Below are 26,045 nucleotides of genomic sequence, written 5' to 3' on the forward strand. Positions count from 1 at the left end.
CGCAACGTTTCGAGGCAAATAACGCAACGTTTCGAGGCAAATAACGCAACGTTTCGAGGCAAATAACGCAACGTTTCGAGGCAAATAACGCAACGTTTCGAGGCAAATAACGCAACGTTTCGAGGCAAATAACGCAACGTTTCGAGGCAAATAACGCAACGTTTCGAGGCAAATAACGCAACGTTTCGAGGCAAATAACGCAACGTTTCGAGGCAAATAACGCAACGTTTCGAGGCAAATAACGCAACGTTTCGAGGCAAATAACGCAACGTTTCGAGGCAAATAACGCAACGTTTCGAGGCAAATAACGCAACGTTTCGAGGCAAATAACGCAACGTTTCGAGGCAAATAACGCAACGTTTCGAGGCAAATAACACAACGTTTCGAGGCAAATAACACAACGTTTCGAGGCAAATAACACAACGTTTCGAGGCAAATAACACAACGTTTCGAGGCAAATAACACAACGTTTCGAGGCAAATAACACAACGTTTCGAGGCAAATAACACAACGTTTCGAGGCAAATAACACAACGTTTCGAGGCAAATAACACAACGTTTCGAGGCAAATAACACAACGTTTCGAGGCAAATAACACAACGTTTCGAGGCAAATAACACGACTTTTCGAAAAATAAAAACTTAAACACAAAATAATTCACAATCTAAAAAAAGGATTGTATTCATAACAATCAGCCATTATCTGCCGGAACAATAATATCTACAATTCTTCATTGTTTTCGAAAGAAAATTAGTCCTATTTTTGAACGGGAAACGAACGAACACAGCGTAACGATATTATGTTATGATCGTGATGTATTTATGGTTTCATGGCTATATTCTTTGGAGGGTGTTCGCATTCACTACCCCCCTTTCAGACACGAATCAAATAAAGTACCATCACGAATGCGTTGTTATACCTTCCCAACATGAACCTCGCGTTTTTTAGTTTGAATTTCGTTTTCCGTTTCCCGAATTTGTCCGGATTAAATGAAGGATTATCACGAGAACGTGAATAGATTCGATTCAAATTGTTGTTTCTCGCCAGAAACCTTCGTGATTATACGCCGAAGAAACCTTCTTTTATAAAGCACCGATTAACTTTCTCCAACGCGATGCATCTTCCGAACGCTAGCCCTAACACCTTCTACTAGCCTTTATCTACGTATACGGATATCGAATGTGTTGGAAGGCTGAGGCTTACAAGTTATAAAGATGCAACGCGAAAGTGTCCGACAGGTGGAAAATATTAACGATTTTCTATAGCGGTAATTCCACATTTTTGGTGTCTCTTTTTAGGGGGGGGGGCGTAAAATAAAACTGTTAATGACGTAATAATTGAACTAAAAGTTTATAATTAGATACACCCTCATCAACCTCCATTGACACCAGAGCCATCTCTTGATCAAAAATTTTATACTCACTGCAGTGGCGTAATGACCAATTTATGGGCTCCCCCGCCGGATATCAAAAAGCCCTTTTATGAAAAAAAAAAGATTTTTTTATTTACCCCATTTTTACAAGTTCTCTGAAAATATTGGGGATATGTGCCAGATTTCTACATTTTTACCAATGGTTAAAGAATATTTTTTTTAAATATATAAAAATCTAAATAAATTAAAAAATCAATACTTAAAACGAAAGGGCCCCCCTATTTTGTGAAAATGTCATGGGCCCCGCGGGGTCTGCGGGTCCTTAGTTACGCCACTGACTCACTGTGGATAGTTTTCGTCGACTACAAAAAATACTACAGAAATTATATAAATTTGGCCCCAAGAGTGGTTAATTTAACGCTGTTAGGACCATGATTTGCATCATTTGCATAGAAACATTACATTCTTACCAAATATTTTATAAAAAAAAATTATCAATTGCCAAATTATATTCTAATTACTTCATTTCAAATATTAAAAATTTAAAAAAAATTATCAATTGTCAAATTATATTCTAATTACTTCATTTCAAATATTAAAAATTTTATTAAAAAAATTATCAATTGTCAAATTATATTCTAATTACTTCATTTCAAATATTAAAAATCTTATTAAAAAAATTAACTAAATCGTTAATTTAAAAACATCGAACAGGTGTTACGATCGAACAGAAATGGCGAATTAAATTACACGTTCTCTCAACCTCTTAAGTCGATTAATTTTAAATTAAGGTAATATCGCGTGGGTAGGTAAAATGTCCCCGGTTATTAGACATTTTCTCTAGAATTTGTACGAAGATGGCAACCATGGTTCAAAGGCATGGCGCCAGGGGGTTAGAAATAGGCTTCTTTATAGAAATGATATTGCCAAAATGAAAACTCTCCATATGCCGATTTGATCTATCCATTCTGAATTAAATACATCTGAAGTTTCGCCTTTAAACGATTAACAGAAACCCACGCGTTTTTTGTTCTTGTGAACTTTTTTCAATTTTAAAGTGTCTCTTAAGACGACCATATTTAGACAAAACGGAAGGGGGGTGGGAAGCGTATAATAATAAATACATCCGGAACATTTCGAAATTTGTGAAGTCAACCCTACCGTAAATTATGACTATTAAATGCTAAAAAACAATCTTATTTCATTTTCCTTAGTGCCAGCACTGCCAGGTGACATTGTTTACTTATACCAGAAATATATAAGATATTTCTTACGGGATAAGTACCCATAGTTGTGTTATTCGTTTGAAATACAATATATGGTGATTTTTCCAAAGAAAATATGGTTTATATATAACAGGGTTCGTACAGAACCTAGATATCCTGGAAAACCTAGATAGTCAGGGATCTGTAAAATGGAGGGAAAATGTCAGGGATAAGTCAGGGATTTAAATAATTTCGTAGAAAGTCAGGGATTTTAGTTAGTCAACCAAACCACCTAAAATAATAAAAAAAAGACCAAAAAGGTTAGGAATATTGGCAAAAATTGGTCAGGGATAACCTGGAAAAGTCAGATTTTAGATCAGAAATTTTCGTACGAACCCTGTATAAGTTAAGTAAATGCGATCTAGGGTAACATCAATGGCGCCACCTGAGTCAACTACCGACTTCTAATGCCATTAATTCAGGTGGCCGGTTGCAATGAGTATTAGCAAGAACGTATATATGTGTAAGAACGTTGAACGATCTAATTGGCGCCTGGTGCCATGATTTAATCGGTTTCAGAATAACTCCGCCCTAAAAACCGCGTGCGGCGCGCGCTAAAGGCTAAAACCGTTTCTAGTTCAAGCGCGCGCTGCACGCGGATTTTAGGGCGAAGTTATTCTGAAACCGATTAAATCATGGCCCAAGCGATGCCTTTTGTTCAACGTTCTTATACATATATACGTTCTTGGTATTAGGGTGGTGGCAAGGTGCCAGGTGAACCAACAGCTCCCTACACTCACTATGCAAAATTTACGGAAATGGGAAATCGAAGAGCTCGAAGGAAATAACTAGCAAACTCAATACGGAAGAAGTTGTTCGGAGTTTCCACAAGCTGTAATCGAAGTCTAGTCCACTAAAATGTTTATGGACTGTGCGAAGGATGATAAAATACGCGAAAAAGTAGATTGGTCCATAATTAAAAGGGATAAAATAGACAAATTTGAAGAAATTAAAAAACTTACTAATAACTCGTACCAATAGGTCTTCGAGCAAACAAAAAAAGACGCGAATCTCGGATCAAATAGATCTTCGAGTAAAAAACTACATAAAAACTAAATAAAATAACCAGAAATTCCAACGGTAGACCGGTTTCGTTCTATTTGGAACTCATCAGTACCGTGCGGGAAATCTGGCTGGCGACTGTTATATCGAAAAGAGAAACTAAGCCTAAACATTAAAAATTTCAAAACGTGTTGCATAGCAACGGAAAGCCGAAAAGGGGGAGAATGGTGGAGAATAGTATATTCGATAAGTTAAGTTAGAAGAAACCACCTATGGACTGTGAGAAGGATGATAAAGTACGCGAAAAAGTAGATTAGTCCATAATTAAAAGGATAATATAGCTAAAGCCTAAACAAACCGGTCTACCGTTGGAATTTCGAAGACCTATTGGTACGAGTTATTAGTAAGTTTTTTAATTTCTTCAAATTTGTTTAGGCTTTAGCTATATTATCCCTTTTAATTATGGACTAATCTACTTTTTCGCGTATTTTATCATCACTAAAACGTTTCCCGAGTATAGTTAGGTACGAGTTTAATTTTTATGGTCGAGGTAGATGCTTCGTAAAAGATAAATGATCAACTTCCGCAAATAGTCGCGTATTTATCGGATGTTTGTAGCCGACTCAATTTAACAGGATGCTATAAAAATATCCGCGAAACCCTGCCGTGGATATTTTCCCAGTAAACCCTCAATTTTCAAATGAGAGTTGTCGCGCCCAGAAAGCGTGGGAAGCGGGTCGTATCCAAGGGGGTTTGCGGTGACAAAGGCGCGGGAAAGGGGTATAGGCTGTACCGCTGGATACAATCGGGCTCTTTCGTTCAAGGACCACCTTTTAACTCTCTTCCCACCACTTTTTTTTCCCGCGGTTCTATATACATATTAGTATTTCGGAGCGCGGTTATTTTAACCCCCTGAAGCCTTTAAATCGTATAAAAAAACACGGATGGTGAAAACAAGGGCTCTACAACAATATTTTGCTAATGAAATAACGCCCAGATATTAAATTCGTATTGAAAAATAGGAAAAATCTTGTTTATAGAATCTAAATTTTAAATTTTGTTTTGCGAGATTGCGCGGTCGTTTCGAATCTCAGAACACAATTTAAACCGCGAATTTAAACAATACAGGCCTGATACTGAGTCACTTTTCTCACTTAAAATCACTTTTTTTTTTAAATCTGTCACTAAAAGTCACTTTTCCCAAAAACAATTTACTATGTATCACTTTTTCGAATTTTTAGCGTAAGAATTGAACGTAAAAAAACTGTCTTATAACCCTTTTTTTACGAATAATAAAACATAATCAAAATCCGTTTTTATTTAGCAAATAAGCGGTTGAAAAAAAGCTATTAGTGATAAAAACTTGGTAGAAGTGGAATAGCCTAAGTGATATAATTTCCTATGGTTATATAGTTACTATTATGGTTGTTTAACTAGTCAAAAAACCCAATAAATCGGTATTTTTTTTACCATTTTTGGTAGATTTTCAGTCGCTATTTAGTCAGTTTTTTTAAATTTTTAGTCGATAAACTCACTAAATTCTACTGTGTAAGTGAGTATCAGGCTTGACAATACTTTACTCTACTTTTCTTACGAGGAAAAAAGTGATTTTTGTAATAAATATTTTGTTCAAAATTTCTTAAAATTACTTCCTTTCGCAGTGTTCTCAACTGGGTCAAAAATTATTCCTCTTTTACAATAAAACGGAACGAAAATAATTGACAGTGACCTCTTTACATAATTTATCTCTTAATTTAAAGCGTTAATAAAATAATTGCTAGCTGAGAACGCCATTAGAGACACAATATCAAATAATAATGTGATGATTTACAACCCAAATATTGAATGGATTTTATGTATTATTTTAAGAAAAGACGAAACGGGCCAAGGGCGCAGCCCTGAACTGAGACTCAAATTGTCGTCTTGTGCGGCTCATTATGTATTCGCCACGTCAAACAGACCAAAATTCCAATATAACTTGGCACTGTTAAACCATTTAGTGAAGGTATTAGTTTTAGGGAACCGATGGCCGGGGTCGTACATTTGACCAAATACTGTACAAAACTTGGAAAAAAATCAACAAATCCAAAATCCAAGAATTTCGCTCTCTTAGACAAATCCACAATAAAAATTCAAAATCCCGTACCAGGGTTGCCACAAAATTTTAATGTTCAAATTCCCTGACTATTTCTGATTTTCCCTGACCATTTTAAGAGATTTTCCCTGACTTTTTAAGGCCAAAATGTTTATTTTATATTTTACTTTTATCAGAAGTTAATAAATTTAAATACTTATATTTCAGTAAAAAGGTTTTTGCAATGTTGAAAAAATTAGCCAAACTTTCAAAGAAATAAATGATAATCATAGAAGTTTTCATAGATCTAGAGTAACATTGAACTCCCTGACTTTTCCCTGAATTTTTACAAATCACCGACCATTTCCTGACTTTGTAGGCCTATTTTTAATTTTTTTTACAAATTCTTAAAATTCCCTGACTTTTCCCTGAATTTTTTGGCTTATTTTTAAATTCCAATTTTTAAAAATTCGTAAATTCTCTGACCTTTTCCTGACTTTTTAGGCCTTTTTTAAAAATTCCTTGACTTGTGACAACCCTGCTTACTGTTAGAGCACTAAGGAGATTGAAAGCAAAGCTTAACATTGTCATTCTCCCTAAATATAAATGTATAATACTTGGTAAAACGTCAATATACCATTGTCAAGTGGTGCGGTCTATCGTGATAACTAAACCCTACTCGCATCCAACCAAACTAGACAGTGAAAATAAAGGCAACAAGTCTATTTCCATTAAATTAAAAAGTATGAAAAAAGAGGACGGGGTTGTGGGGGCAAGCTATAATTAAGGATTATAATTTGGGCACCGTTGAAATTACGCGTTCAGTATGACGTCATCTAATACGACGGCTGGGGTGGGCACCCACCGACTGCTTCAAATTATGCCCAATTTCACAATGAGTGTCTTTGTTTCATTTTTTTTAAATATTGGGGACAAAAAGTAAGAGAAATAAAATCCGTTGGAGCGAAATGTTTTCGGGAGCGACATTTTAATATAATACCGGAGATAAAAACGTAATTAATGGCATCCAGCTATTTATTACTAAGCCTCGGACACTTAATAGGGGACGTTTAAAAAAGAAATTGTCGGTTTCGGGCTGTTCATTTATTATCCAATATTACGTGTATGACAATTGCCACTTTTTAAAGGAAGAACAATTAATTAAACTCAAACAGTTTTTTAATTGGAAGTTGTTAAATCTGAATTAAATGTTACGTAGCCAAGTTGCGCAGGGTTGCCACACGTCAGGGAAAAGTCAGAGAATTTAAAAATGGGCCTAAAAAGTCAGGGAAATGTCAGGGAATTTTAAGAATTGGTAAAAATTCAGGGAATTCAATTTTATCTTGGCACTTTTTGAAGGTTATTTAACTCTAGATCTATGAAAAATTCCACGATTATCATTTATTTCCTTGAATGTTTGGCTAATTTTTTCAACATTGCAATAACCTTTTTACTGAAATATAAGTTCATCTTAATTTATTAACTTCTGATAAAAGTAAAATATAAAAGAAAAATTTTGGCCTTAATAAGTCAGGGAAAATCTGTTAAAATGGTCAGGGAAAACAGGGAATTTGAATCTGAAAATTTTGTGGCAACCCTGTTGCGTTACTAATATCAGAAGTATATTACCCTTTTTAGGTATATTTAGTTATTTATAAACCATAAAAAAGTCACTTTTAATTATGTATTTTACTTATGAAACGTAGTTTGAAATGGAGCGGAAACCTAAGAATATTTGTTTCAAGTCAATAACAAAAAATACCTAACGAAATCACATTTTTTTTTTCAATGAAGAATGTTGGTTTTTTTTGTCTAAGGAATTTCTAAAATCTAAATTTAAGAATGCAGTGAGGCGAAAATCCGCTTAACCCATTGTATGAAGTTAATATTCGAGGTTTCGGTGCTTGGGACCAAATGCTTTCCCCAGAACGAAAATCATGTATACTAGTTTTTCAAAATTGAGTTTAAATATTTTAACATAAAAATATTGGTTTATTTTAGATAACATTTTAAAATATCAATGATTAATTTAATAACATTTTAACTTATCAATTATTAATTTAATAACATTTTAACATATCAATTATTAATTTAATAACATTTTAACATATCAATTATTAATTTAATCACATTTTAACATATCAATTATTAATTTAATCACATTTTAACATATCAATTATTAATTTAATCACATTTTAACATATCAATTATTAATTTAATCGCATTTTAACATATCAATTATTAATTTAATCGCATTTTAACATATCAATTATTAATTTAATCGCATTTTAAAATATCAATGATTAATTTAATCACATTTTAACTTATCAATTATTAATTTAATCACATTTTAACATATCAATTATTAATTTAATCACATTTTAACATATCAATTATTAATTTAATCACATTTTAACATATCAATTGTTAATTTAATCACATTTTAACATAAATTATTACTTTAATCACATTTTAACATATCAATTATTAATTTAATCACATTTTAACATATCAATTATTAATTTAATCACATTTTAACATATCAATTATTAATTTAATCGCATTTTAACATATCAATTATTAATTTAACCACATTTTAAAATATCAATTATTAATTTAACCACATTTTAAAATATCAATTATTAATTTAACCACATTTTAAAATATCAATTATTAATTTAATAACAATTATATATTAGTCAAAATTAGGCCATTTGAACTTTCACTTATTAAAATCTTAAAAATAGTGCCCTTATAGTTTCAAAGTTTTATATTTTTTAAACCGTTTTTAAAAAGCATTGCGTTATAGTATTTTTAAAACTTAAATGGTGGTTCTAGTCAAATAGAATTTTGGGAGATACCTGATTTAGGAATCTACTTTCTATTATATCGAAAATATACATAGTTAAGTTACCATATTTTCACATTGAAGTTGCGAAAAAGTTAAAATCTTACAAGTTCCACCGCAAGGCATATAAAAAAAAATAACTATTCTTTAAAAAAAAAAATTCAACCCTATAATATGAAAAAAAGGCGTTTTTATTTTCGTAAAAATAAAAAATTGAAATTGAGTAATAGATAGAGAGAGCAATGACATTGATTTTGGCGCCAAGACGCCAAGTGGGCGTTTCCCCTTTGGTCGCGATACACGCGGATAATCATATGACATCACACAAACATCGTGTTTTACTCTCATTTGCCTAACGACTTTCAGCCAAAAAAGGAATACACGCTTGCTATTTTATACGACTGGGCTAGGCGTAATGAGATTGTAATGTTTTGATAATAAGTAACGTAAAATAAGTCAAGGTGACCTTCTCGCAGCATTTTCATTCCGCGTTACATCTTAAAAAGTAACGCCACATTTAAGGAATAGTTCTTTTTATAAAATAACCTTGGCCATCTTGTTGAAATGTTGCCTCCCCGCTTCAGCTGTGGATCCGTTATCTCTCCCACTAAAGAGCTTATGAACTCATTCTTAGGCATTGGCTGAACTATTCCAGGGCAACATTTCAACAAGTTGGGCAAGCGTAAAGACATTTTATAAAATCAACTATTGGTCGCGGACAACAAATCGCTTCGTATTTGACGCCATTAGAGGTTTCGAGCTTAGGAAATGTAGCGCCATCTGCCTTAATGCCCGTCAACTAAATATGTGAAGAAATAGCAGACGATTTTGAATTTCAATGTTTTTCGGCTGAACTTTAAGCGGTTGCGCAGAGTTAATTTTGAACGAGCAGACAGCTTTCATTCATTCAATTTAAAATTCGGTCGGTAGGCGGCGATACTGGTGACCAAAATTTAAACTACGGTCGATTTTTAAATGCGCGAATTCTTACCAGATGCTTTTTATGATTTAACAAATAAAACAGGGAATAAATAAATAAGTCAGGGAATTTGAAATTTTTTCCAAAAGGTCAGGGAATTTGAAATTTTTTCCAAAAGGTCAGTGAATTTGAAATTTTTTCCAAAAGGTCAGTGAATTTGAAATTTTTTCCAAAAGGTCAGTGAATTTGAAAATTGCCCCAAAGGGAATTTGAAAGATGTACGTAATAAATATTTTTTCAAGATTTTACCTAAATAAATTCATTTATTCAACAAAAATGGTCAGGAAAAATTTGGCAATTTGGTCAGGGAAAACCTGGAAATGTCAGGGAATTTAATTCTGGAAATTTTGTACGAACCCTGTAAAAGAGCTCTTAAAATATTGTGGTTAGAAGCAAATATTTATTTTGCAAATTGGGAATCGGTCATTTAAAGCCTTCCTTCTGTTTGCTTGCAACAGAATTGTCTTTGGAACCACAGATGTTTTTTTGCACGGAAATGATGACGTACGCTAGAAAGGAAGTGAATAAATCTAATTGTCAACCCCCGAAAATGTTATCTTCTCTTTACGAGTTCCCTCCTGATTCTATTTTAGTTCTAACACTATTGCTTTGGCGGACATGTTATCGGATTTATTAAGGTCATAGGATTAAGTTGCCTACGATTCTGTGAGCGCGGTCAATTCGATAGCTCTCAACAATTTTGAATTTATCAATATGGATAAATTGGTACTCGGCGCTTAAATAAACCCCTCTCTGACTGACTTGCCCCCTGTTGAAAAATGCTGCCAGATCTATGCGTAGAAAATTATCAGCTTTGGCAGCGTAAAGAGAAACCATAGACAAACCAGTTATATGTCCATTCGCGGCAGCACAAACTCTATAATGGGCTATGGATGGTCTTTTATTTAAAGGACTATTGGATTTCAAATAGTTGAAAATTGATAATCAATTAATTAATTAATAACATATTAAATTGATTATATATATTATTTTCAGATTCGTTCGTGAACAGTCAAGAATGGACGCTAAGCAGGACAGTACCGGACCTGAGGTTGGGCATAGTAGGTAGTCTGTCTAGCGGAAAGTCCGCCTTGGTCCATCGATACTTGACCGGTTCCTATATGCAAGATGAAAGCCCCGAAGGTAACTATTTACTAATTTAACTCCAAAGTCCCTAAACTGCTTTGGCCGAAACTTCAACGGACTATCCACATGAAGAGTAGACTATAGTACAGCGATTAAAGGCAGACTATAAGCGAGCTCTTCGGAGTTCCTTCCTCGTCCGAAGGGCGGCGACTGTGTCGTAAGTTCGTAAATAGCGGAAGAGTCGGTTAATGATGCAAAACGACATCTGGCGGTCGTATTAGTCGAGCCAACCTAACTGTAACTTAGATCTGGCAATTTAACGTCGACGAGTTCTATGAGGACTAGATATTGCGATAGTTAGAATTTAATCTCATATTGGCCATTTGAAACTGGCACAATGGAGATTTTACAAATAATCTTGATTAAAAATTTAATCACGATTTAATCTCTTAACTAGAAATTAACTATAGATCCTTCGAGCGTGTCCTCATTTACCCAAATAAAAAGACAATGGAATATTGAAAATGCGGAATCTCCATATTGATCGGGCTAACGAAAAGAGGTTAAAAAAAGTGATTTATTGACAAAAACTATTTTAGTATCTTTACATCGAAGACGTTGGGTGAAAAGTGAATAAAAATAGATTTTTTTCAAGCGAATCCATCCGCGGATACGCGTGGAGCTTCGAAGGAGAGCGAATTAAAGGAAAAAGGCCTATTTGAAAGAAGCTGCTTAGAGAGTGAACATTTTTAGCCAGTTAGGGAATGTAGGTCAGACGTGGAACAAGAAGAGTTTGAAAAATACGTCTTTATTTACTATAGCGTTTCGCCATCCCCATTATCGACCGCCGAAACTTAATCAGACATCCTACCCCGGAAGCAGTTAGCCAGGTCTTGTTTACTTATATAGCTACCAGCCTTCAACAGGGGCCTTATCAAAATACCTATAGCGAAAGGACAGTTTATAATTTACTACAATCGCAAGTAACGTAATAAATTAAGCCTGGCTCTTCCTATTGTTTTAATACAAATTTTCTTACACTGACACTTTCACCGAGCTCCGACTTGGACTTGCAACCAAATTGAGTAATATATTATACCATATTATTCAGGGTTGGCTGATTTAAATCAATTTTTATATAGTATTTTTGAAAAAGAAAAAACTCGCCAATTGCTATAATTTAGGTTTAAATATAATCTTTCTTATACTCTTCCCTAATGTTGCATTGAATTCTACCTGTAGGTGGAGATTCCGCCGAATTTTTTTTGTAGAGTACCAAAATAGGTTTTAAAAAATAAAAACTTCTATATTGATTATTTATTAGCTTAAATTTAAAAAATTCAATATATGTATATATAGATCAAGAATGTATTTATTTATACCTAGGGAGAATGTCTATGTCGAGATGGTTTTTAGCCTTTCTCTCAATCCACCCGTTGGTCCCCCCAGTACGCTCCTCCGCTTCAAATAAAACTAATAGTCCCGGTATTTCATTGGCTGCTTAAAATTTACGTCACCTAACGCGATGGAAATCAAATTTGTCTCCCCCCCCCCCGATAAAGTCATTACGCTTACCGAACTTGTTTTAATGTATCGCTTTCGTCACGTGATACGTAGGCGTTCAGTTCAGTTTTGAAGGTTAGATGTTTATAGAAAGGGTGACTCGTCGAATTTTCATAGTGAAACGTCACTTTTACGTCACGAGTGACGCGCAAGATATATATAAACAAGAAGGCCAATGTTACTTTATAGAAAGGCTTATTAGACATTAGGGGCTCTGTGCAGAACTAAACCTTGATTTCGCAATAACTCTGAAAAATCATTTCGGTAATAATGTTTGGTAATTGTCATACTTATTCGGGGTTCGTACACAACCTGGAAAAGTCAGGGAATTTTAAAATGTTTCCAAAATTAACGTCAGGGAAAAGTCAAGCAATTTCAAAATGGGCCAAAAAGTAAGGGAATTTTAAAATGAAAGATGTATTGAAAATGCATAATAATTTTTTTAAAGATTTTACCTCAAAAAAACTTTGTTTATTCAACAAAAATGGTCAGGAAAAATTTGGCAATTTGGTCAGGGAAAACCTGGAAATGTCAGGGAATTTAATTCCGGAAATTTTGTACGAACCCTGTTATCGTTATTAAGTTACTTAAGAAATAAATGAGACCAGAAGTATATAATTTACCTGTTAAGAGAGAAGTATCCATCGATGATGTAAGAATAGCAAAAGGCATACTCCTCTCGAGACGCTAGCTAGAATGAAATAAGCCAGTCGTCTATCCCTAAGACAAAACGTTTCTTTCTTGAGTAGGAGGCCGATTCAAGAAGGAGGTGGTGACAGAAGGTCAAAGTTACCTCTTATTGATCAGGGATGAAGGCGGGACTCCGGAGCTGCAGGTGAGTCTCACGACAAACGCCCACCAACCGAGGCAATTTACCATCATACACGATGTCGAAATCCAGTTCATTAAATTGCTTTAATATTTCTAATTTGATATGACTATTTACTTGATTTTTCATGTATTTCGAGAAGAAATCGATTGAAGTAATACCAGAAGTAAGTGAACCGGAGTTATCATACTGCTATACTCCCCATGTTGGAGGCGTTTTCCTTTTAAATTTACATTTTGACCTCGAATTTGAAATTTGCGCGCTCCTAGGCCGAAAAAAAATCGTTTTGGTTTTTATGAAACCAATTTTTATACATAGAAATATCTATACCCACAATTCCCAAGTGCAATTTATCGAGTCAAAATACAGGTATGGAAATAAGCTTTAATTTGACTCAATTTTCTCATCATTTTCATGAGGAAAACGCCCTCCAATTCTGAGCGCTCTTTCGATAACTTCGGTTCATTTACTTCTGGTAATACGTGATGTATGGTATTTCGATGACCTTTCGTCATCCAATTTCTCCTACTTGATGGACAAACTGGGCAGTGGCCTCGGGACTTTCCGTGCCCCGTGGCAGTTGCTAAGATACAGTTTGAAAGTTGTTGTGGGTGCTACAATGCATTATTCATGGATTAATTAACTAGTTTCGCTAAAGGATGTACTTCAACCGGTAGATTTACCACGCCATCTCCATGGTAACTCTGAACTATATCTCTCGTCGTATCCATGGTGATTATTTTGTTCGGAGCAAAAAATGAGGTTACGTTCGTAACTTCGTAATGTATACCCAACAATTTGTTTTGGCTTTGAACGAAGCTAGTTAATTATTTCATAGCATTATTGCGCTTAAGGCGCATCTTTTTCTGGAGTCTACAACTATGTTGAGACAGTCCCAAAAGAAAAATATATCTTTCTCCAGACTAGTGGCGGTTTAACCAAAGACAGAGTAGGCCTATGGGCCCCGAACTTTGCCTAAAACTGGTGGCCCCGAAACGAAGTTAAGGAAAGAGGACCCTACCACAGGGTTACCTGGGAAAGGCTTTGAAAATTTTATAGGAAAAATATAAATTTTAGAGGCGAATTATAGGAAAATATAGGAAATAAAATTAGCGAATTATAGGAATATATAGGAAATAAAATAAGCGAATTATAGGAAAATATAGGAAATAAAATTAGCTAAATTTAGGAAATAAAATTAGCTAAATTTAGGAAATAAAATAAGCGAAATATAGGAAAATATAGGAAATAAAATTAGCTAAATATAGGAAATTAAATAAGCGAAATATAGGAAATTAAATAAGCGAAATATAGGAAATTAAATAAGCAAAATATAGGAAATTAAATAAGCAAAATATAGGAAATTAAATAAGTGAAATATAGGAAATTAAATAAGTGAAATATAGGGAAATACAGGAAATGAAATAGGCGAATTATAGGAAAATATAGGAAATAAAATAGGTGAATTATAGGAAAATATAGGAAATAAAATAGGTGAATTATAGGAAAATATAGGAAATAAAATAAGCTAATTATAGGGAAATACAGGAAATAAAATAGGCGAATTATAGGAAAATATAGGAAATAATAATAAACGAATTATAGGAAAATACAGGAAATGAAATAGGCGAAATATAGGAAATAAAATAAGTTAATTATAGGAAAATACAGGAAATAAAATAAGGGAATTATAGTAAAATATAGGAAAAATAATACGGTAATTATTGCATATCGGTATACTTTGACTGTAATCACCTAGAATATTGATAATTATTTTTAGCGGGCTTACAAAGCCCGTACATTTCCAGATTTGGTTCGAAAGGTGCAATGTTTTCACTAGATGTTCTATTACACTTACAAAAAAGGTCTTTCATTTTCAAAAGAGCGTTAATTTAAAGGAAAATATAGGAAAATTAAGGAATTTATAGGAAGGCCTAAAAATATAGGAAAATATAGGAATTCTGGTCACCCTGCTATTTTAGCTTAAGTCGAGAACTGTGCCTAAAACTGGGGCCCCGAGACGAGGTTAGGGGAAAGATCAGCGAGGGCCGTATTCAGCTTAAGCCTGGAGGCCCGGGTGGTAGTTATACTATGGCCCCAGACCCCTAATTTGTTAAAAAACCAAAAGATAACACCCAAAAGTCAATCAATATATTACATCATTCGCATTGCCGCAATATCGTTATATATGGGAAATCTTCTCATCCCAATTTCTATTTATACACCTTTTCAATCCAAAATCGATAGAGATGCCGATAGGCGGAGGTACCAGTCCGATAAGAAATGAGAAACGGGAGGCTGCGAGGAGGCACCGATGGACCCCCCCCCCCCCCCTCCGGTCTGATCCTCCTCAGAGTTAAACTCGCGAAAATTCGATATGAATTCGACTGGTACGTTCGGAAATCGATTTGGGTTTTTTGGTTGGGCCAGGAAAAGGAAATACAACGTTGGTTCCGATCAAGATATAGTGAGTGTATGGAGAGAGATTGCATTCACGACGGGTCTGAAAGGTTTATTCATTTTCAATTCAAATGGATCACAGCCATTATGCGCAAAGTGTTCAAACTTTCCAAAAAACCAGTCGCTATATTGCTTCAGTAGGTTTCTCGTTTCAAAATATTTTTAAGTTTTAAATAGAGGAATTTTAGAGGGTTTTCCTGCTTTAAATCAATTTGATATAATTTTTTAAATCAATTTGATAAAAAGAATTTTTTAAATCAATTTGATATAAATAAAGAACTTTTTAAATCAATTTGATATAAATAAAGAACTTTTTAAATCAATTTGATATAAATAAAGAACTTTTTAAATCAAATTTCCTGTAAAATAATTTTTTCAATTAAATTTCATTTAAATAATACTTTTTTCAATTTTAAATAAGATAATTTTAAATAAATTTCATATAAATTAAATCACTTTTTTAAATCAAATTTCATATAAATTAAATCACTTTTTTAAATCAAATTTCATATAAATTAAATCACTTTTTTAAATCAAATTTCACATAAATTAAATCACTTTTTTAAATCAAATTTTATGTAAATTAAATAACTTTTTTAATCAAATTTCATATAAATTAAATCACTTTTTTAAATCAAATTTCATATAAATTAAATCACTTTTTTAAATCAAATTTCATATAAATTAAATAGCTTTTTTAAATCAAATTGCATATAAATTAAATCACTTTTTTAAATTAAATTTCATATAAATTAAATCAATTTTTTAAATTAAATTTCATATAAATTAAATCAATTTTTTAAATCAAATTTTATATAAATTAAATCACTTTTTTAAATCAAATTTCATATAAATTAAATCACTTTTTTAAATCAAATTTCATATAAATTAAATCACTTTTTTAAATCAAATTTCATATAAATTAAATCACTTTTTTAAATCAAATTTCATATAAATTAAATCACTTTTTTAAATCAAATTTCATTGATTTCAATTTCCTATTACTTCAATGTATTTATGAAACAAAAGCAGTTTCTGTAGCAATGCCAATTCAGAGTAAACTAAATTAATAATACTTAAACGGAGACAAAATTTAATTAATATTAATTTGAATTTGGGTTTACCTTAGACATGTCTGTAAATAGAGGGGCAGATCACATACTTGAATAATTATGAAATTGATTAAATTGAATTCCATAGCTTTGGATGTATGATAATTAAAAATGATTAAATTTTTTAATCTTGTTTACTAGGACACCCTGTAAGAGTGATCTGCCCCTCGATGCAAATTAATAATCAAGTTGTTAAAAAGATTCGTAAAATATTTAAATTTCAATAAAAACAAAACTATTAAAATTAAAAAGATTCAATTTAAATCATCTAAATTAATAATAAACATCATCTAAATTAATATATTTCTGTTTAATAAAAAAATCAGCCATTATTTCACAAATTTGTTTTTCGTACAACGACAAGACCAATGAAACAGGGTTCATACGGAACATGGATATCCTGGATAAGTCGGGGATTTCAAATGTAGTGAAAAAAGTCAGGGATATAAATAATATCGTAAAAAGTCAGGGATTTTCTTAGTCAACAAACGTTTATCTTCTCTTGCACGCTCATAGCTGGCACCTTTTCCCGGAGAGGAGAGAGGCGACCTCAGTATGCTCTTATTAAATATAATTCAGTTTGTGGTATTTAAAAAATTGTTTCACTTTGCACTTTTATCTATGAAAACGTAAAATGATGAAAATTAGCCGGAATATTAACAAAAAGGTCAGGGATATTGCCAAAAATTAATCAGGGATAAACTGGATAAGTCAGGGATTTGAACACCGAAAATTTCGTACGAACCCTGTGAAATTAAACCGGAAGTCAGAATATCGCCACTAGAACTTTCAACTACGCATTGCGGATAATGGTGGTTGGATAAATAACAAAATCTGGCGTTTTGCAGAGTTTCGTTTGAAAGGTCTATTTTTTAAGGGCATCGTGTTTTTTTAACCTTGTCGGAGAGGAGATTCCCAGGGCCCCCAGAGGTCCTATAATTCCTATAAAATCCTATATTTTCAAAAATGTCCTATAACATGCTATATTTTTAGCAAAATCCCCTAAAAGTCCTATATAATCCCATAATTTTGATATTTTCTCATTTCAAATCCCACCAAGCAGTGAAATTGCTAGATGTTATAGGATAAATTCCTATACCAAGTCATTCTAGTCCATACTTTTGTTATTGTTAACGTGGTTAGCTACTAGTATATTTTTTGTGGTAAAATGGTTAAATAGTTTCTATTTTTTAAGTGAAAATCAAAGATTTATTTCTCTAAATATAGATTTTATTTTTAAATGCATAAAGTTAGTAAATGAAATAGAATATATAGTCCTATAAAAACCTATAATTTTGTAAAATTAGTCCTTTAAAGTCCTATATTTTTAGAAAAATAATCCTATTTTTCCTATAAAAAATTGAAGATTTGAGTGGGGGCCCTGGATTCCACTTTAGCTTGAATTTCCGTTTTACTTTTTACGGCTTAGAATACAATTCCGCGTTGCCAAATAACCGTGAAATAAAATAAAATTTACCCCGATATTACCTTACCCAAAAAAAGGAACGTAATTACCGATAAAAATAGCTCCGATTAAATTGAATTTTAAAATAAATTTGCAGAAACGCGCTAGCTTAGTCGCGTAAGGCAGAAAGGAGATTTGGGATTTTCGGTAATCGCCAAAGACGAACGACTAACAACGGGAGTGCGTGGTAACCCGGCTACCCACCCCTGGCGGCGTACCATTCAAACCGTACCTTATCCTTCGGTACTTTCCGCGCTATCGGCTGACCTCGGTAATGAAATTGGAATAGGAGAGGGAATCGGGTCGGGTAACCATGGCAACGCCTTTTTCGCGTTCCGTAGTTTTTAGCTTTCTCTCGTCGCGTGGCAATAATGCAAAGCAGACGCCCGGGCCTCTATTGACTGCTCTCCAAACGAAATGGAAAGCCCCCCTACCTTCCCCCTCGTCGCTCTAATACGTCGAACTAACGCCAGGTGTCGCCCCGTGTCCCAGGTTGCCTCTTTCATTGTACTAGCCGACCGACCGACGGGAGAAGACGCTCTATGGGGGCACTCCGTCTAAAAAGGGGAGAACGGGGGCACTAGGCGGCCCGGGAGGGGGCAGAAATGGGTCAGGGATGTCAGGGTTGCCATAACAACCGGCAGCGACGCTGGGGCGGTGCGTCGAGTCCCTCGCATCCCGCGAGCTCACTCGGACCACGGCTCAGACACAGTCAGACGCGCGGATAGAAGCTTCGACCCGACGCGTTTGAAGGCGACCGAAGTTCCTGACACCCCGCAGCCGAACCCCCGGTTCCCCAAACCCCCCCATAAACTACGTAACGTAAGTAAACAATAAACATCAGTATTGTGTCGCTGTTTGTAGATAACGGTTTCCCCGCGTTGCGTGTAAAGTTGCGACAATACACTTCGCGCCATTTTTTTAATTTTAAAATCAATTTTAATAGTTTCAACCCGAAACAGCAAAATGAATAAATTTAAGCCTCGAAATTGTATATTCTTTTAAAAATAGTTCCAAAAAATATATTTTTGAATATTGGCATAAAATTGAATAGCAGTTTAATTTGAAAACAAAATTAAAAATAACTACGCCGTAACAAGTTCAATTTATAGTATAATCTGAACACGATAGGAAAATAATTTAACTACGCCGTAGCTATAAGTTCAATTCCTAATATAGTCTGGGAAAATAAAATTAAAACTAAGTATGTCAATGAGCGAATAAACATTTTTTTATTGTAAATTTTCTTGGGATATTTTTTACGTAGAAAAGATTATCCATCTACCATTAAGAGAAGGAAGTACATAGTTTTCATTCTCAAAAATACGTTTTTTAAATCAGTTCGGGAATGGGTCCAGATAATAAATCTTGAGCGTGAAATAACGTTTGTTCCAAACCCAAAATTAAATATTAGACAGGTTAAGCTACCCCTCTGAAACGTGTACGGGGAACTTGTAGTCGTCTAGATTGTACGCTCTAAAGTTTACGTCTACACTCAAGCTACAAGTTTCCCCTACTCTTTTTCGAGGGGTAGCTTAACCTCTTTATAACAAAGCTAAATTCCTTAAGCCAAAGAATATTGGTAGCTTTCACGTGACGTAATAATTTCTGTCTCAATTCCGAAGTATATCCGCCATTTCGGCGAAATTGGTCGCGAAGTTTTCTTATACGGCTTCTTTCTGTTGGCAAAGAATTGAGTGTAATTACTCGTAATGAATCTCGCGGCAGCCGGAAGTGGAAGAACTGTTTCTCTCCCCAATTTACGCGCAATGCGTCTCCCCTTTAATACATTCGCGGAGAAATAGGTCTGTAATTTAATTCTTCTTTTTCGTTTGTTATGGCAATTGTAGTTCAGTTGTTGGGTGGATGCGGTCATCTTGGTATTCAGCCTGGAAAATGAGCCTTCCTTCAACGCCCTGTACAATTACTACACCAAAATGGCACACTTCAGAAACGCCGCTGATCTGCCTCTCATTCTCGTCGGAACTCAGGGTGAGTGCGCAATCCTTATATTACCTATTACCTTCAGATATTTCAATCTAATATTACCTATTACCTTCAGATATTTCAATCTAATAATATATGACTAGAGGTCGGTGTTTGAATAAGAAATTATACGATTGTTTATATTTATCCATAACCGAGAATTATTCAGAAATATTCGAAAAAAATTATTAATTTTGCATGTTAAATCGTTGTTTATTCGTATAATTACTTCGTATAAAACCAATAATACTAATTTTAATGATCAATTGAAATTTTTGCGGTTAATTTATTTGTTCCGCCGACCTCTATATATGACCAATTAAAAACCGGGTTGACAATTTTTTCATAGAAAATTAAATCTATTTTAATGAATATATTGATTTTTAAGTAATTAATTTCCAGTTTAATTTATGAAAACTTTGGTTTGTTCGGAGGTATTCATTAAATTAATTATATTAATATATTTCAATTTGTTTATATTTAATTAAAGTAGTGTTGTTAATTTTCCGGAAAAATAAAATGCGGAAAATTTTCCGCAAATCGGAAAAATAAAAAATTGAAAGGTTTTGAATGTTTTTAACTTTTTATCGATATGAAATGTCTAATAACAGTAAACATACTACAAAACATTAATAGTGTTACATTGTTAATCAGTTTAAACTAGTCTATAGGTTTAGTTTTACTTTTAGATTCGAAAAAATTAGGCGAAAATTTTGCTTTATTTAAATTTGAAAACAATATATTAGACTTATCATGAAAATAACTTTTGTTATTTTTTTCGGAAAAATACGGAAAATTACAACGCTAAATTAAAGTTTTAAGAAAAATTTCATTTATAAAGTTTATATTGGTTTTGTAAATGAAATTATTTTAAAACCGCTTTATTTTTAATTTTTTTGTTCCATGAAATGCATTACGTGATTTAAATTAATGCTTTTTTAAAAAAAACTAACTTTAATTAATTTAAGTCACGCTAGTAAAAATAGTATAATTTTAATATTAGGGAATCGCCCGTTTAACAAGTGGTACGCCTCCTCTCAAAATTAATTTTTGAAAGGCGTGTCCTCTTATAATGGTCATATTATCCCCATCAAAATTGATTTATCATCTCACCACTCTCCCGTCTCCCCGTCAAAGACTTTGGTAGTTATAAATTCATTATGTGGTAATTGAAATAACCACGCGAAGAAATCAGAAGATCATATGACATTCCACGCTTTTTTTCCTACAAATCGATATTAGATAAATTATTAAATAAGGATATTTTACACCTCGTGATTTATCAATGTCATGACCGATGCACGAATGCAATAACGTGGTAAATCGGAATTTTAAATAATGAATCATAGAACAAGAAATTGCAGTTAAAAGAATAAATCTCAAATAAAATTTCAGTTAATTATTGCAACACCAAGTTAGATCTTTAAAATTTATGTATACAAACATTATTGCAATTCTAGGTTTCTAGGTTTAATAAACGTATAAATAACAATATTTTTCAGTACAAGTTTTTTTCACTTTGTAGATTTTACCACCATTTAATTGAAATGTCCACCAAATTATTTTACTTAAGTTACCATATTTTCCCACTTATATTCCGAGCTAAAACGAAATATATTAGTTAAACTCGTGACTTTCGAAGTGTGTTTTTTTTAACAAAATAAAGGTATAAATATTTTCAGCGATTCCTGATAAAACATTTTAAAAGGATAAACCGGTTTTATCTATAATATAAGCTGTATGTTTAAAGAATTTGGGAATGATCTGCGAAAAGAATCCAAAGAAGATAGGCGCAAAATCAATTTATTACCCTCCTTCGAAATAAATCACCGATCCTTTCGAATTTATTGGAGCGCTAAAAATTAATGGGTTTACTGCCAAAAGGGGGTTAATTTAGTCGCTCGAAATAAAATTAAAATATTTGGCGCTTTTGGATATATACCGTCTCAAGAATTTATTTAAGTTAAAGGAGAATGTACACGGCACCAAGTTCGCCTGGTGATTCCCTATAGAAAAACCACGCCCCTCCGCCTTTGCTAGTGTAATTTGTCCCCCGGTAAGGGGGAAGACACTCTGATGATCGCAGGCTCTCACTCTTTGTAGTCTGAGAATATCTTCCGGGGAATCTTGAAAACATAGGCTATAGATGCGGTTGCATATTCTCTGTTAAAATGAACACATTCTTGGCCGTATAAATAGACCTTAGTCTAGTCTTATAATTTTAATAAGGAAAAGTTTGAAAAGGTGTCGCTTTTTTTCGGTAAGCGTTAGTTGAAAGTATTTTAAGAAAACTTCAACTTTTCAGTATGACAGAATTTTTTTCTTAAATTTTAAAAAGTTGCATTATAAAATAGGGTCTTTAAAAATTCAGAAAGCTTAGGTCTTATAGTGAAAATTTAAAATCTTTCAAATACCTAGCTGTATGCGCGTGAAATGGTATAGGAAATGTTTTTAGGTTCCTGCCATATATTTTTCTACTATTACCAGAAGTTTGTTCATAATATTTTATTTATACTGCTTATGTTAATCGCTTGAAACATCAGGCCCGGCTGATTTTCCAAAACCCGTTTCAGAAGAATATATACATAGTGATTTTCTAAAATTATTTCATTGGGAAATGTTTAGAAGTAATTAAATTTAACTAAGATTTAATTTTAGATTATAGAATCGATCGAAGCAAAGTACGCATCAATTAGACTGGAAAATGGCTATTAAATGTTCAAAAATCAATAAAATCACACAGACAATCTATTTTATTTTAAATATCAATTGTTTTGATTTTAATTTAAAAATAAAAAAATTACAACCTTGGATACTTTCCGTAATATGTACGTTATTGACCTCTGCTACTACTCAATAAAACTCTTATCGATAGCTTTTAATAATAGACAGGTTAAGCAAACCCTCGAAAACGTGAAATAGGAAACTTGTAAGTCTAGTCACGGCTTATATACACAGGCTAGAATTCTAAAGCGAAATGTGGGGGACCGTTGCGAACTGCAAGATGGCGCCCCAGAGGAATTATGGCGTTCGACGGGCCATCTATCGATGAATTATGGAAACTTTTTTAGATTGTTTTTTGTATTTTTATGGAATATGGAGTAGTGACTCGTGAATTAGCGGATGTTTATTTAAGTTTCTAAATATAATTTAAATAGTAGTGTAGAGGTAAATCATTATGTTACATCTTCATATTGTTTATTAAATAAACAAGTCTTTGAAAAATTAGGCGGAGGCATGTGTCTTGGGCTTTAATCATATATTTCTTAATTTAGCCTAGGCTTAGCCATTTCGTATCTTCAGTAAAATGTTTTCGCTCTTTAGGAGTAGATGCCCGTTGGTAGCGCCACCTGCATTCTAATTTTAATTATTTATAATTAAAATATAATTTTTAAAGTACGCAAATAGTATTTTAAAATAGCAATTTTTGCTTTAGTTATAATTAAATTATACTTAATTTAAAATAATAATAATAATTAGTACTTTTTTCACAATCAAGGTGGCGCTTGTGAAGCTATAATTCCAATGGGGATAAAGGCCAGCATAATGCCAATTTATATCTTCTCGCGAAATTGAAGCATTAACATAAGCCTTACAAAACCGTAGAAGTACTAGCCACATCATTTAAACTCGGTACGAAGCACGACCCATGAAATAAATTCCACGAAAAAGTCCCAAGAACCATTAGTTTGACCGAGTTGAAATCCAGGGGATCAGTTGCAAGCGAGCTACCGAGGAGATCAAACATTTTCTCGGCATTGACAGCCATATCTCAGCCGCTAAACGGAGGCGCCTTTCCATAAAAGACCTTGGCCCTTTCGGCGAGGCCCCAAAGGGTCAATTGACCTACATCTATTCGGTAGCGAAAACACGTCCCGGAAAACCTCTCCTCTTTAGCATCATCGACCAATTCCAGAATGCCTATTTATAGCGACCGAGATAAAATTCGATCTGTACGCGCCAAATTCATCATTTTTCCTTGGGCCCCAATAAGAGGCGGTTGGGGCTTTGGGCCACCTGTTTTTGATTATCGGGGATTTACGGATCTGCCGCGTTGAAAGGGCTCCCGTGCCGTACAGTTTGCGTTAAATTGACCGGACTTAAGTTTCGGGTCCGAACAAGAACGAGGGGGTCGCATTTTCTTCGAAAGGGGTAAAAAAGTGGCGCTGACGTCACCGGCAGAGGGTGCTGGTATCGTTCACGCTTGGCGAGTCGAGGAAGGCCAACTCCAACCTCATGAAATGGGACTTCTGTACGGTCGATTTTTTCTAACTTTTTCTTTACGGTCTGGGGACTCGCTTTAAGCCAATCACGAGTCGAATAAAATTGACCCTTCCCCCTTTTCAACCCCCTCAGTTCCGGGTTAGCGGGCCGTTAAAGCTTCAAATGGCGGTAAATTAGCCCGACTTTAGAAAGATTTCTAGCCTTTAAAGGTCATTATCCGCGCACCCCCCACCCGCCTTTCAGAGGTCGTTTCACCAAAAATACGCGGCTTAATTTTGGGGAACCTTTTAATTTCACGGAAAGAGCCATGGAATAAGATTGAATCAATTGATTCCAGTGTATTGATTCGTCCGATTTTCTCCCGATTAGGAACGTGGTAACAAGTTAAATTCTTATAATAACTACGACCAGGAAACTATATAGGTATACACTTGGAATGTCTATGGAAGATTTTTACGGCCGTGATGAAGCTCGTATAAACGGGCGTGTCTTAAAGCGGGAAAACTCGCGCCACGCTACCCTAATTTGACGAAAACTCGTCATTAAGCCTAGTCATGGTTATTATATTATTAGCTTACCTGATTATCTCTTTTATAAACATACAAATACCTGAAATTAGGTATCACTACATTTCTTTCGCGATATTAAGTACGATAACAAATTGAGGTTTTTAAATCCTTTTATAAGCATATTTTGCGCGGGAAGATCGCCTATTTGTTACCATGACGACGCATTCTTTTCGCGTCAAACCTTGTCGTGTTACGTCTTACACTTGACGTAGTTAAGCCCCGCCTTTTTCTCAACGCGCTTTCAAATCACCGTCCCAATGGAACCTTAGACATTCCAAGTGTATACCTCTATAGTTTCCTGCTACGACAATTATCAAAGCAGCAGTATCTTCCTATTATTTAACTCCCATAAAAACGCATTCTACCTAAACTATTTAAACATATTGAATTTGTTTCCACTATTAAAATCGGAGTTTTTTCGCGACTAAAATTCATTACTGCCTGAGAAATTCCAAAGTTTAGAATAACTAGCAGACGAATTTCCAAAAAAATGTAGTTGCTCTGGCTGTTATGGGATGGCGCTAAAGCCGAAATCGCTTTGTAGACGACCTAAACACCCAGTTCACCAAAATAGTTTTTTAAATAATAAATTATTATAAACAAACACTTGTACATTAAACAATATCAAAGTCCAACTGTCCATTTTTTTTAATGATCAAACTGGAACAAATGGTTAAGCAATGCGCGAGCGTGGTCACCGCAATTTACACCGTAACCTACAACCATAATTCTATAATATTGTTCCATAAGTTTGTCACTTTGGGGAATATTTTACTGAGAGCTAGTAACGAAGTGACGTCATCACGAGAAGAAAATCTCCCCCTAGCTAGGTGCTGTCAAAGGCTACGTGTGACGATCGAATCATTCGTAAATTGGATGTCCCAGACCTGTTTACTAGTGTCCTCGGTAGTCCAATGGTAGTGGCGTTGAGACGGTAAGCCAAAGGTTGTAGGTTCGATTCCTGCGCGAGGTGAAATGATTTTTGGAAACATGCGCAGAAGTATTCCTTGATTAAAAGAACATTCTATAAAACAAGCGCAGAAGTATTCCTTGATTAAAAGAACATTCTATAAAACAAGCGCAGAAGTATTCCTTGATTAAAAGAACACTATAAAACAAGCGCAGAAGTATTTACTTGACTAAAAGAACATTCTATAAAACAAGCGCAGAAGTATTTACTTGACTAAAAGAACATTCTATAAAACAAGCGCA

The 26,045-nt window shown here is 33.9% G+C and overlaps 1 protein-coding gene across 5 annotated transcripts in view; it reads left to right on the plus strand.

Moving 5' to 3' along the window:
• The window catches only part of CenG1A (Centaurin gamma 1A), an 80,029-nt gene that overhangs the window by 38,349 nt on the left and 15,635 nt on the right, over positions 1-26,045 (plus strand). For 4 of the 5 annotated variants that reach the window (XM_090162091.1, XM_090162093.1, XM_090162095.1 and 1 more), the window contains exons 2-4: positions 10,536-10,682; positions 12,935-13,023; positions 19,905-20,046. In XM_090162091.1, the coding sequence (XP_090018217.1) occupies positions 10,536-10,682; positions 12,935-13,023; positions 19,905-20,046 (378 nt within the window). The remainder of the gene's footprint in view (positions 1-10,535; positions 10,683-12,934; positions 13,024-19,904; positions 20,047-26,045) is intronic. The other variant, XM_090162092.1, reaches the window with a different exon arrangement.

Source organism: Leiobunum rupestre, chromosome 11 (assembly GCF_980474605.1).
Source record: "Leiobunum rupestre chromosome 11, qqLeiRupe1.1.hap1, whole genome shotgun sequence".
NCBI classification, from domain to species: domain Eukaryota; kingdom Metazoa; phylum Arthropoda; class Arachnida; order Opiliones; family Sclerosomatidae; genus Leiobunum; species Leiobunum rupestre.